This window comes from Akebia trifoliata, chromosome 15, assembly GCF_017979445.1.
Source record: "Akebia trifoliata isolate Shusen 1 chromosome 15, ASM1797944v1, whole genome shotgun sequence".
NCBI classification, from domain to species: Eukaryota; Viridiplantae; Streptophyta; class Magnoliopsida; order Ranunculales; family Lardizabalaceae; genus Akebia; species Akebia trifoliata.
In genome coordinates, this window is record NC_141389.1 from 12,954,186 (window position 1) to 12,967,100 (window position 12,915).

The window sequence follows — 12,915 nt, forward strand, 5'->3', positions numbered from 1 at the left end:
TAATTACTACCAATGATAGGTGTTTGAACTCTTCAATGACATAAGTAGTGGCGTTTTTGCTAAGGAGATAAAACTTTCTTCAGAAGATTTATTTTAAAAAAATTGGGAAAACTTGACTCGACTAGATGAGTTGATTTGGTCTTTATCAAAATTTGTTCTCATAAATCTAATTGACTAAAGTCTACGGATGATATTGCCATATACCTGTGATCAAACCCCAATTTAATTGTCCCACCTTACCTTTTAAAATAATATATATATATATATAAGAACGGATCAAGGGACATGTGAAAAAAAATATGTAAAAACAATGTGACATTAATAAATTTTCAAAATATGGGTTAGAAGTTTGGGATTGAACTGAATTTTTGCGAGGATGATCTCTAATATCGGAAGAGCATCTGGAAAAAAATCAGTCCAATCTGAAACTTTAATAGAGATCATCCTTACAAAAAATCAGTTCAATCTGAAACTTCTAATCCCATTAAAAATGAGTTAGAATGTGAATCATCGATTTTTTATCAATAATTTGTAAATCACTTTTGATGGATTTAAAAGTTTTAGATTGAACTGATTTTCTGTGAGAATGATCTTCTCATCATAGTGACCATTCTCGCAAAAAATCAGCTAAATCCAAAACCTCTAACCCATATTTTGAAAAACCATTGTTTTTACATATGGCCCATGAACCGCTCCTATATATATAATCTTGGTCAATGTCACTTTACAAATACAAGGTTTGATGAGGGACATTTTGATAAAAAGTACATATATAATGAAATAGATATGAACCCACTCTCAATAATGAAGACTTGAACATGGACAATTAAAGTGAACTGGAGAGCTAACCCAACTCTTTGAGACAGCTTTGTTGTTGTTGATACCACCTGGGATCACAAGTTGAATTGATTAGTGAGGTTGTGTGGAGGGTACATCTAACTGTCCTCCAAAGTAATACTCTAACATTGATTCAGACATAATATTTGTTACCAAATTTGACATCGATGGCTCAGAGTAATATAGACTGTTTCCAATATCTTAACTCTATCGTGAGCTCTATATCTTCTATCAAGGCAAATGTCTTTTTGTTGTCGTTTTTATTATAATAAAAAAAATCTTGTTTTAAGGCATTCTCGAATTCTTTTAGATTTAAACTAAAATTCATTCAAGTGAGATCAATTTCTCTAGTGAGGTAGGTAAAGATAATTGTAATTAAACATGTATGATGAAAGCATGAGTTCTTCCATAGCGGGTGGCATGGATAAGTCAACTTCATTAATACTAAACAAACATCTTTAAAGTGTAAAAATAGCTGTAAAATGTTATTAGGTTTCCCATAAATAAAATATCAAATCAATATGACCTACATAATGTAGGTGGTCATATCTCAACCTCCCAGCAACACACACACACACACACACACACACAAATGAAATAAAATATAAACATCAAAATGAGATATGGCTTTAAAGGTAGATTTGTAGGCCTAATGGGCCTTATGGGCTTCATGTAATGGTTTTTCAAACTAGACCGTGTGAAAGCAAACCGTCTTCCATCAACATCACGTGGTTGGATTAAGTGTCTCTCTCTCTCTTTCTCTCCATAATATAAATAAGGGTTGTAGTGAGCAAGGAAAAACCAACGTTTTAATAGCTTTAAAAATGTTATAAGCCAAAGCTACTCTGTTCTCCCCCAAACCCCAAGATACCAACATCTCTCTCTCTCTCTCTCTCTCTCTCTCTCTCTCTCTGTCTCTGTCTCACTCCCATTTTATTCAGATTCTCTTATATTCATACCCACCAATAATCCCATCTTGCCATTTGGGTCATTTTCTTTAATCTTCCGAGTCACCAATATTCTCTCTCTGAATCTCACAAGTCCCAGATCAAAGGTAAGAGAGTCCTAATCCCCATTTTTAATGGCTTTAGTGAATTTCTGTTCTGTTTATGGTAATGGGTTCTTCTGTTTTCTTCTTTTAATGAAGGTTTATATAAATAAACATGAAAACTCAAAATGGGTTTATAGATGGTTTTGTGTATTGTTGTTATATTGTTTTTTTTTCTTGTTAACTTCACTTATATGGAAATGGGTTTTGTGAGTTTTTAAGTATTTTTTTGGTGATGGGATCTTTACATTGTCGTTCCATATGTTAAATAATGAAATGGGTCTTTTTGCTATATGTATGTATGTTTGTTTGTTTTTTTTTAAGGATTTCCTTAGTAAATTTGATTATATGGAAATGGGTTTTATGGACTTTTGTTGCCTGAGACATTTGGATCAATCTTGTTGCTTTATTTGTTCAGATATTTATTTACTTTGCATTTTTGAAGCTCAATCATTTGCTATGTATATATTTGAGCTACACTAATAAATTTGGATGCTTTATGTTGATATATCTTCCATTTAATGGCTTTAGATACACAAATTTCTTCATTCTTAGGATTTACTCCTATGCTATTGCTTTATTTTAACAGGTCTTGGGAGGTCATCTGTTGAGAGATCTCATAGATTGTCTCGGCAGTCAGGATTTCTATAAGATATCATTCTTTTTAATCAAATGGGGATACCTTTTTCCTGCCCTGGATCTGATTATGATGCTCTAGATGAAGGTTTTGAAACTGTCATTGTGAGATCCATTAGTTTCAATGGTGATGATGTGAGGACAGCACTTCAATCTGTCAGTTTCAACGGTCGAGATTCAGAACCCACGATCTTGAAATCGCTTGGTTCTGGAAAGATGATCATCGAAGGATCTCTTAGTTTTAAGAACAGGGAAATGGAGGCCATGATCTCAATAAAGGCTCCTTCCCCTGATAGCTTCAAGAACAAAGAGATCAACAGTCCAATTCTTAGAACAGATAGCATTATCGAGAAAAACCCATCACTTCCCATGTTGGATTCAGGCAGCCCGAAACATGAAGCCGCGCTGAAGTTGCAAAAAGTTTATAAAAGTTTCCGAACAAGACGGAAGCTTGCAGATTGTGCGGTTCTTGTGGAGCAACGATGGTTTGTATTATTATTATTATTCCTACATTTTTCATCTTAATCTATAATGCTTTCTCTTGCTTCGAGTTCTTAGAAATCTAAATGGGTTTCTTACTTCAATGCTTATTTTAGGTGGAAATTGTTAGATTTTGTTGAGCTCAAGCGGAGTTCTGTATCGTTCTTCCACATTGAAAAACATGAGAGTGCCATTTCCCGTTGGTCGAGGGCAAGAACTCGGGTTGCTAAGGTAATCTTATCATGAATCAAGTTTGGATTCTTAATTAATTGTTAAATTTTGTCCGAGACTCTAAATTTCCTTCTTTTGTAGGTTGGGAAAGGTTTATCCAAGGATGATAAAGCTCAAAAACTTGCTTTACAACATTGGCTTGAGGCGGTAAGTTTTAGACAAAAAAAAGTCATTTAAACTGAACAAGTTGTTGTTGTTCATTTATTCATGCTGATTTTGGGTTCTTTCTTCATGTTGACAGATTGATCCACGTCATCGTTATGGACATAATCTTCATTTCTATTATGTTACATGGCTCCGTTGTGAGAGTGTACAACCCTTCTTCTATTGGTAAGTTTCCAAAAAAAAAAAAAAACCCTTCCCTTTGCATAAAAGTGTATGCAAATTAGAAACTCGGATTTATTTAAAAAAATTTAATTGAACTTTGGAAATGCAGGCTAGATATAGGTGAAGGAAAGGAGGTCAATCTTGTCGAAAAATGCCCCCGATTGAAGCTTCAACAACAATGCATCAAATATCTTGGTCCGGTAAGTCTCATCTGCCTTCATGATCACTCTATTTCTTTTCTCTCAAAATCAAAGAATGTGTACTTATTTGAAACTTTTGGTCCATCTCACAGATAGAAAGGAAAGCCTATGAAGTTCTAGTTGAGGATGGAAAGTTCCACTACAAGCAAAGTGGAAAGCTCCTCGACACATCCGATGGACCCAAAGGTGCTAAGTGGATCTTTGTTCTCAGTACTTCGAAGATCTTGTATGTTGGGCAGAAGAAGAAAGGCAGATTCCAGCATTCAAGTTTCTTGGCTGGTGGAGCCACATCCGCGGCAGGGAGATTAGTAGTGGAAAATGGCATGCTAAAGGTAAAAAAATGAAACACCAAATTTGTTTTCTTCTTTTCTTGGTTATGGACGGATGTTTAACGAGATTTTTCCCTTAAACAGGCAGTCTGGCCTCACAGTGGACATTATCGCCCAACAGAACAAAATTTTCAGGAATTTGTATCGTACCTTAACGAACACAATGTGGATCTCACCAATGTCAAGGTAAAAAAAATATAATAAAAATCTTACTTTTCTTTCTGCAATTAATTTGAAAAAAAAAAAGTAGACGAAGTAGAAGATTAAGAACTGATGTGGAAATTTTTTTTTTGTTATATTCAGAAAAGTCCGACTGATGATGATGATGAATCATCGAGCAAAGATGGGGATTCTATTGGCCTTAGGAGCAACTCATCCGCACTAGACTTGACTCAAGAAATAAATAACAATTTGGAGGCGGAAGATACTAATGTTGAGGATTTGATGATTCAAGAGAGAACCAACTCAGCTAGTAAGGGAAACACCAACACCGAACCTCTAACACCCAAACCAAAGCTGTCACTCCGTTTGAATCAAATATTGAGTAACCTTGAAATACCCAAGAAGGATAATTTATTTGAGATACCAAATTGCAGCGAAATTGCTGCAGAATCCCCATTGGGTGGTTATGAAACTGCAGAAGATTCATTAGAGTTGGAGGAAGACGAAGATTTTATGGGTCCTAAGAGGAATTTGTTTGAGGAGGATAAAGAAGAGGACGAAGAAGAACTCGTCCCAAAAGAGTCGATCCTCCAAAGGATCAATTCGAAGAAAGGAATGACATCGTATCAATTAGGGAAGCAATTGTCTTGCAAATGGACAACAGGAGCTGGGCCACGAATTGGCTGTGTGAGGGATTTTCCCTCGGAGCTCCAATTCCGTGCTTTAGAGCAAGTGAACTTGTCTCCTAGAAGTGCTGGGACTCGGAACACCACCGGCCTAAGCCCAAAGGTTTCAACACCGAGCACTTTGTGGAGAGGAACACATTCAAACACGAGAACAAATTTCAGATAAGGAGGGAATATCTTTGTTCCATCTATTCTTTTTTTGTGAGTAAAGAAAATGATAGAGGAAATCTTTGTAATTCTTTTTTTTTTCTTCATTCTTTATTTATTCTTTTGTAGATCTCGTAATGAAATATGGGATGAGAATTGTAGAGTTTTTGTTGGGTTTCAATGCCCCTTTAAATAGAGAGAAGTTCTTATTCTCATTGAATTAAGAAGCAAAACATTATCAAGATCTAGCACCAAATATATGCATTTTAGATCGCTTTCGTGCATTCCACATGTATGGGGATCAAGGTTCTTATAGTTTGGGTATATTGTACATGAAACGTTATCGACTCATTGGCCTAAGTTATTCCCTTCGCAATTGGGGTTATGGATTTTTAGTTCACGAGGGATAGCATGGGATGTGTTGTAGACAAGAACATCTTTCATTTGATTGAGTATGCCACTGCCTACTAGTAGTGCTCTACCTGTTATTTTTTGTCTTGTCCAGCCACGATACCGAGTTAACTCGGGCGATACGTCTCGGTCTCGGACGAGTTTTAAAACCATGATCTCAGGTAAAACTCTCAAATATTAATTAGCTTATTATTTAATTTTGGGTTTTAATTGAACCTAAAATTACCAACATTTGAAGATCCCAACTTCCTTTTCATGATATCTGATTGAAATTTGTTTTAATCGGATTATTTCCACATAAATCTGAAAACGATTTCCATCAGTTATTATATTGTGTGCGCAGTACGTACAAGAAGAAAGTTTTAGCTAGATGCAAATGGCTCAAATACTTATCAATCAAATAAAAATTTATTTTATTTATCAACAATTACATATCCTACTATTGCTCAAGTGATAGCTAGTTTTGGTGTGTTGGAGATTCTTTTAATGGCTTAAACATAAATGGGATTAGCTTAGTTTAATATAAATTTTATATTTGTTTGTCATTAATAGGAAGTTTGAATAAAAATCAAGCATAGAAACCATGAAAGTAGAGGAATTTCAAAGAAATTTAGTTGGATGTAAATTCTCTATATTTTAGATTAAGATGAGATAGAATGTTTGAAATGTTTGTAAGGTTGCATCATCTTTGTGAAGTGTGAAAGGCTTTTACTTGGTCTAATTTCTTGATTTCTTGGTGAATAACTTTTGAATCAAGGTTAGAACAAGTCTACATGGATAAAGGCTGGATGGATAGTGATGCTTCATACCCCACAACTTAAATAAGAGAATGGATGTTTGACAAGTCCCCCCATTGTTCTGTCTTTTATTAAGTAGAGTCACCAAATTAATTTCCTGACAAGTTCAAGAGATTCTTTAATAACGTTCTTTCTCTACCTACTCCACCACTCTATTTTCATTTTTGGGTAGGGTTGGATACCTTGCGAAGGGGCACCAAAAAAGAAAAATTAATCCATAATACTAATTCTAAGAATCTCTATGTCTAGTATTTAACAAAAAAGCAAACAACAAACCATGATAAAATATAAAGAATTTTTATTTTTTATTTTTTCTTTACTTTTGTGAGTTTAGTATGGTTTGATTTGATGAGATAAAATGGTTGAAAAAAATAAATTCAAAGTTGAGTTTGGGTTTGGTGTGAAGTAATGGACCCAACCCTTCAAATCTGATGGCACAAACCCAATCCTCTACATCTTTCAGGATTTTTAACTTTTTGATACATTTGAAGAGAAAAAATGTATTCTTGGTTTATATGGGATTTTCTTATCAGGATGCTAATGTTGACCAACCATTTTTGTTCAACCCAATTGTAGGGAAATTGGATTGAGACTTGTCACATGGAGACGAATACAAGTCATCGTCTTAACAGTGATGAAGTCTGCCGTGCCTCCCAGAGCAGCTCATATCCTATTTGTTGTTATAGAGTTGGTGATGGTCCCAGTTGAACTGCCATTTCCATGAAGTTTTCCTACAACATCGGAGAAGGTGCCTCGAAGATGGCATGTGGTGCGACGCCTTACCCCACTTGGTGGCACTATGTTAAGAACCTAAACCAATACTCCAAAGGCCTAGATTTGTTTGAATGAGTAAAATTTAAGCCCTGAACCACTTAGGCAGATAACACACCATTTTTATGTGATGAGACAGGAGGCAAACGTCAAAAGAACATGACGAGGAAAAACCCTCGTCATGGCAAGGAGAAATAAGATGCTATAAAAGACACTTCCTAGAGAACAGAGACCACATAAGGTAACAAACTAACACCATTCACGTTACAAATTTTCATCTTTCCACATATATGTATTTATAGAGAGATCTTTTACTCCAATTTCATTACTCCTCCCATCTTCCTCAAGACAATGACCATCAACTTGATTTAGATGAAATTCATAACCACCTTACTTGCATTCGAACTGTGTCATCAAGCCACATCACCAAGTCCTTGTGCTACGCACACCTAAGTGTTTACCATTGTGTCTATTTATCATCATATACTACATCTAACATGTTTAGTGTTTACCACATCATGAAAGTAGGGCTCATCTTTTGGCTATTAGTGAATGCATGTGATACTACAATGAATTAAAACAATGTGAACCATTCAATGGTTAAATTCTACCACAACTCTTATAGACAATTGAGGACATTCAAACACCAATCAACATTAAGAGATCCATCAAAAATTAGATTATGAGTTGCTTTGGCTCTCTCTAGGCCAAAAAAAAACAAAAAAAAACTCAAGCTTGTATGCCAGAAGGAATGGTTTAAAGCTCATTTTGAGTCAACAAGTATTAAAATCTGCAATTTAAATTTGTTCTAGGGTACCATTCCACAAGCTGGACTACCATGATTCTGATCAAATTGATCATATGCTCCCTCCAAATCACCCTGGCACTGCGTGGCAGATTCATCTTGTCAGCCTTGCTCCTCATCAAATGTTGGTTTCTTTTTGAATCTCATTCTTCAACTGTAGAAAAAATTATTAATAATAAAATGCTTGAATTCACGGTAAAATGTTGATTTTTTCTCCCCCAATTATGGGTCAAATGTTCATGGATTAGTTGGATTTGAAAGAGTCTAGCACATGACACACAAAGGAAAGTAGAAGAGTAGTGGCCTACCCTACTCGAGTGAATATTGGATATGATCTAATACTCATCATTCCCGTAGAATGTTGGAACCTCACTCCTAAGATAATGAATCCCAATCTCAGTCGAAAGAACACATATATTTATCAAAGTTGTTAGGGGACAGGAAGAAACTATTGTCATTTGAACACACGTTAGGAACTTCTCTAGAGATAGCTTGGCATTGCTTGAATATTGATAAGAATGCCTCCAAAATTAGAGGCTGGATTAATAAAGAAATAGAGAAACCTTTCCAAACCTGATTCATCAAAGAATACTGTCCATAGTGTCACTCAGGGTAGTGAACCTCATCATCTTTTATTGTGAAGGCTGTGGTTCTCCTATGATTCTCTAACATAATGTTTAACAATCCATTTAGTTTATAAGTATTTTGCTGTTACTTTTAATTAAATATGTCTTAATGTTCAAAAGATTCCATCAATCCTAGAACAAGAACCAATGCCATTACTTGATTAACATGTACACTTCTTTAGTATCCATGCATCTCTACTACATATGGTGAAAACGGATCATTAGGGACACTTGACATTTTCTTAAATATAAGCACTAGTTTTTCAATAATTAATTAAAATTCAAAAAATAAGGTATCAATAGTGCTTTTCTTGATTCATTGCTCTCTAACTAATGCACATAGATGATAGAAGGCATCCACCCCCATTCGTAAATTAGATTGACACTTGTGATTGTTATACAATATCGAATCCACATACTCATCTCTCTTCATCCCTATAAATATGAGGCTTTCTAGGCACATCTAAAAGTAGATAGGCAACGATCACAACTATAACAGTCGTAGCCAATATGACAACCCTTATTTGACTATCTATATTTCCATTACCAATTATAAGACCAAACATGTAATATATGTCATTCCTAACAATGAACTATCGATCATTTTGTAGAAACACTCCATTCATTTAACAATCATTTGCATATTGCAAGAGACTAGTTCAGACAAGTGTAGACACCCCATTTTTGTCTAGACCGAGTCCGAGAGTACCTAAAGCCTCTCGAGAAAGGATTTGACTTGAGTCAATTTTCAAATGATCGCGAGGGCCCCACGTTGAGCCAACAGACAAACTACAATTGTGATTTTTGGCCCGGTATGGAGGTGACCAATAGTCAGGCTTCATTTTTAGCCTGGCCATAGGTCACTAATGGCCAGAAGAGAAATTGCATTGTATGGAGGTAACCAACGGCCAGAAGGAAATTTTGCACTGGCCATTGGTCACCTAAGGCCAATTCTGTTGGACAGTTAGAAGGCCCCATGTGCAATTAAATTTGTTGAAGGTTAATTACTCTTTAACCCACTTCTTAATTGCTTTTCCCTCAAGAAATCCTCAATTTTTTACCTCTTCACCCACGGTTTAATTTCCTAATAAGCCCATCATCAAGGTCATTTTGTCAATTCCCATTTTCTTCTAACAAGGACCTTTGGTCAATTGGGTCCCACTTAAGGCCAATTACCTCATTAACCTTCGTTTGTTGAGACACATTAGATACAAATCCCCCTTCTACCCATTCTAAATTTTTCATCATTCAAAGAGTTTCCATAGCATTCAATGTAAAATAACCAAATTCCATAGTTTTTGACTACTTTGTCCACCCAAAAGAATTCTCTAGAATGTGAGCCTAATGACCAACCTATCCCTAATTTGTTAGAAACTCTCTCAAGGGAAATGATCAAAGAAGTGAAAATCCTATCGTCTAATTACATGTCATTTGGGTTGTTTCATTCACAATTGACTCAAAGTCAAAGTCTTAGGACCCTTTTAACCTTCATCAAGAATTATCTAGAACCTTTGGATGTTTACCATCATACCCATTGATGATCAAGATTGGTAAGACCCAACTAGAGGATGAAGACCATCAAGGCCAAGGTTAGAAGGTGGAAATGATATTTTTCATGAAGGTTTTGTTGAGAAAATTGAGAACTCCATGATTTGGGACAAGTTTATCCTCAAGGGTCCCCCAAACTCCTATAAATAGGACCCCCATCCAAGGCAAAATGGGAGGAGCTCAAGCTGATCTAAAATTCTACTCCAAAACTCTCCCAAACCTCTCTAAGGCTTCCTATTCTCTCAAAACTACTTTAAAATCCTTGGAAACTCAACCCAAGAACAAGAAGAAGAAGAAGACTAAGTGGGGTTAAACTTCCATTTTTCCTCTCTAATCTCCCCATTCTTATTGTCTTTTCTCTACTTTTAAGTATTTTTTTCTATTTGCAAGTATAATCTCATGCTTTTTTAATGTAGATTCCTAGACTTCTTATTTAGAGACTTGGGGAGATAGAGTAATCCCTCTTAGAGGTAATTTCTCCCAATAAGTCCTCAATAAGCTCCTTGAGAGCATTAGATTAGGGTGCTTTACTCTTTATCTACTCTTATGCAATTTAAATTCTATAGCATAGGACTTTCAATTCTTTGCAATTTCAATTCTAGAGTAATTATCTTTTATCTTGTTCTTTTTTATGGCAATAGAGCTAGAGTATAAATCCTTCTTGGAGGTAATCTTCTCTTGATAAGTCTTTCATATGCATACATTTTGCACACACTCACTTATAAAATGGTTACAAGCAAGAGTGTAAGTCCCTATGGACCTATATTCAATCTTTAGAACCAACAAAAACAGTCCAAAATGGACATATTGCATGCATAAGGTCCTTAGTCTTTCTATGGTGGTATCCAACTCATAAACACTTCCTAAAAGCTAAACCCACAAAAAGATGCTCCCAACTGAGAACATAACCTCTAAAAGAGCCATTTGGATACAAGATGGAAAAATTCACATGGATTCTCACCGAAATCCTAGGCTCATAAAAAATTCCAACAAACACCATTTCATTTTTAGCTTGTTCATTACCTTATTTTGTTTTTCTTCTAAAACTAGACTATAGATCTTTTAAAATAGCCTTTAGATCCAAAGTAGGTGAAATCCTTATGGATTCTCACCAAAATCCTAGGCTCACCAAAATTTTCAACGAGTACTTCTTTTATTTTTAACTTGCTCATTGTCTTAAATCTTCCATTTTCTAAAATTAGACTATAATTTGATTTCTTAACTTTCTTCATTATTTCCTTTTTTTGTTCTCAAAATCAAGTTAATATTTCAAAATCACACCTATGGTCATATATTGGTAACCATCTTAGGATGAGTGGGACAAGGTGCCTAACACCTTCCTTGTCCCTCAACCGAGCCTCCTTACCAAAGATCTCTAGGTAGACCATTTCCCTATCTTTTGGATATGTGCGTCACTACAAGCCACAAAATAGAATTTCACAAAATCTTTTTATAGTGTCCATTTACACTTTAATTGAATGGTGGCTACTCCTAAACCTGTGTAGATGAGCTCAAACCTTCCCAAAGGTTTTGAAGCCCGTGTATCTATAGCCTGACGACTCCACTAGAGAATTGCCGAGGGTTCAAACCAGATTTTTTTTATGACCATTGGTGAAGATTTTGAAACATTTATTTGTAGTTTTTTAGTTCCTTGCAGCTAACATTATTTTCTTTCTTTTGTGCTCTTTTCTTTTTAAGTGATGAATGTGATAATAATGGGGGATTGATTTGCTAACTTGCTTTTGGCCTAATTTTACTTATAAAGTTGACACACATTTTTTCTAAAATGCACGTGTGCACATCTCGATCATAGCCAATGCACAAACCACCCGTCCAATAAAAACTTTCTAGCCCTAGATCCAAGTAATCTTGTGCCTTGAGGTCGTTCACCTTAAGACACGGAGACGAAAATATCCAACTCAATCACCAACCTATGAAACACTTGTTTTGGCTTGTGTGCAGGTTCGAAGATTTGAGAACCTTCAACCTACCTATCACCAATCATGAATAACTTTCGGTTAGAAGTTTAGGACACGTTTTTGAAAAAAAGTCCCAACGGATTGTGTGCCAACACCTTAAAGCCTTGTAAGTTCGAGTCGACTCAAGAAGGTTAAGTTATAAGGTTTTATTTCAGTGGTCCATATAATAGAATAGGGTATCCCACCTTTGGTAAGGGGGGATTTTCTCTTTTCGCATTCTTTTAAACCTTACGTGACATTTTCAAATGGCTTAGACTTCCCAGAGTCAGTTTCCAACTTGAAAAGGGCCAAAAGCCATCAAAATTAGTTGAAATCTGACGTTGGAAAGAAAGAAAAAAGAAAGTTTTTTTTTTTGCAAAAAATAGTTATGGTCCGTAAGTTTGGCTTGGCCATTCCTTATTGATGGCCAGAACAAAATTTTTGCCTGGCCATTCCTTACTGATGGCCAAGGCAAAATTTTTTGTTATGGCCGTTCCTTACTGATAGCCAGAACAGTTCCTCTTGCCTGGCCATTCCTAACCTTTGGCCAGAACAAATTTTTTGTCTAGCCGTTCCTTACCTTTGGCTAGGCAATTTCCAAGCCTGGAATGATTTCACCTAGGACCAAAGGCCATTTTTGGTGCTCTCTTCTCTCACCCATGGCCGGAACAATTGTGTAGCCTAATTTGAATTTCGACCATGGATCGGAACAAACTTTGACCTTTTCACACTCTCTTGACTTCTCGTGGTAAGTTTAGATCCAAAGCTAATGTGTTTACACATTCCCACTTGGTACTAGAGTTGAGCCAAGGGTTCGTTAGCGTCAAAAATAACCTTATTGTTAGATTCAAAACCGAGGTTTGTCGAAGTTTTCCAAATCTTCTCAAGTGTAGGATTAGGACTCAAAGCCATTACT

General features: G+C 35.7%; 1 protein-coding gene across 1 annotated transcript; it reads left to right on the plus strand.

The window, feature by feature from the left end:
• Window positions 1-1,662: 1,662 nt before the first annotated feature.
• LOC147384381 (IQ domain-containing protein IQM2-like) lies at window positions 1,663-5,294 on the plus strand. Its single transcript, XM_086425621.1, has 9 exons — window positions 1,663-1,891; window positions 2,475-3,006; window positions 3,118-3,232; window positions 3,314-3,379; window positions 3,474-3,562; window positions 3,669-3,759; window positions 3,852-4,091; window positions 4,173-4,274; window positions 4,392-5,294. The coding sequence occupies exons 2-9, from the start codon at window positions 2,558-2,560 to the stop codon at window positions 5,100-5,102; spliced, it is 1,863 nt and encodes a 620-aa protein (XP_086281747.1). The 5' UTR covers window positions 1,663-1,891; window positions 2,475-2,557; the 3' UTR covers window positions 5,103-5,294.
• Window positions 5,295-12,915: the final 7,621 nt, after the last annotated feature.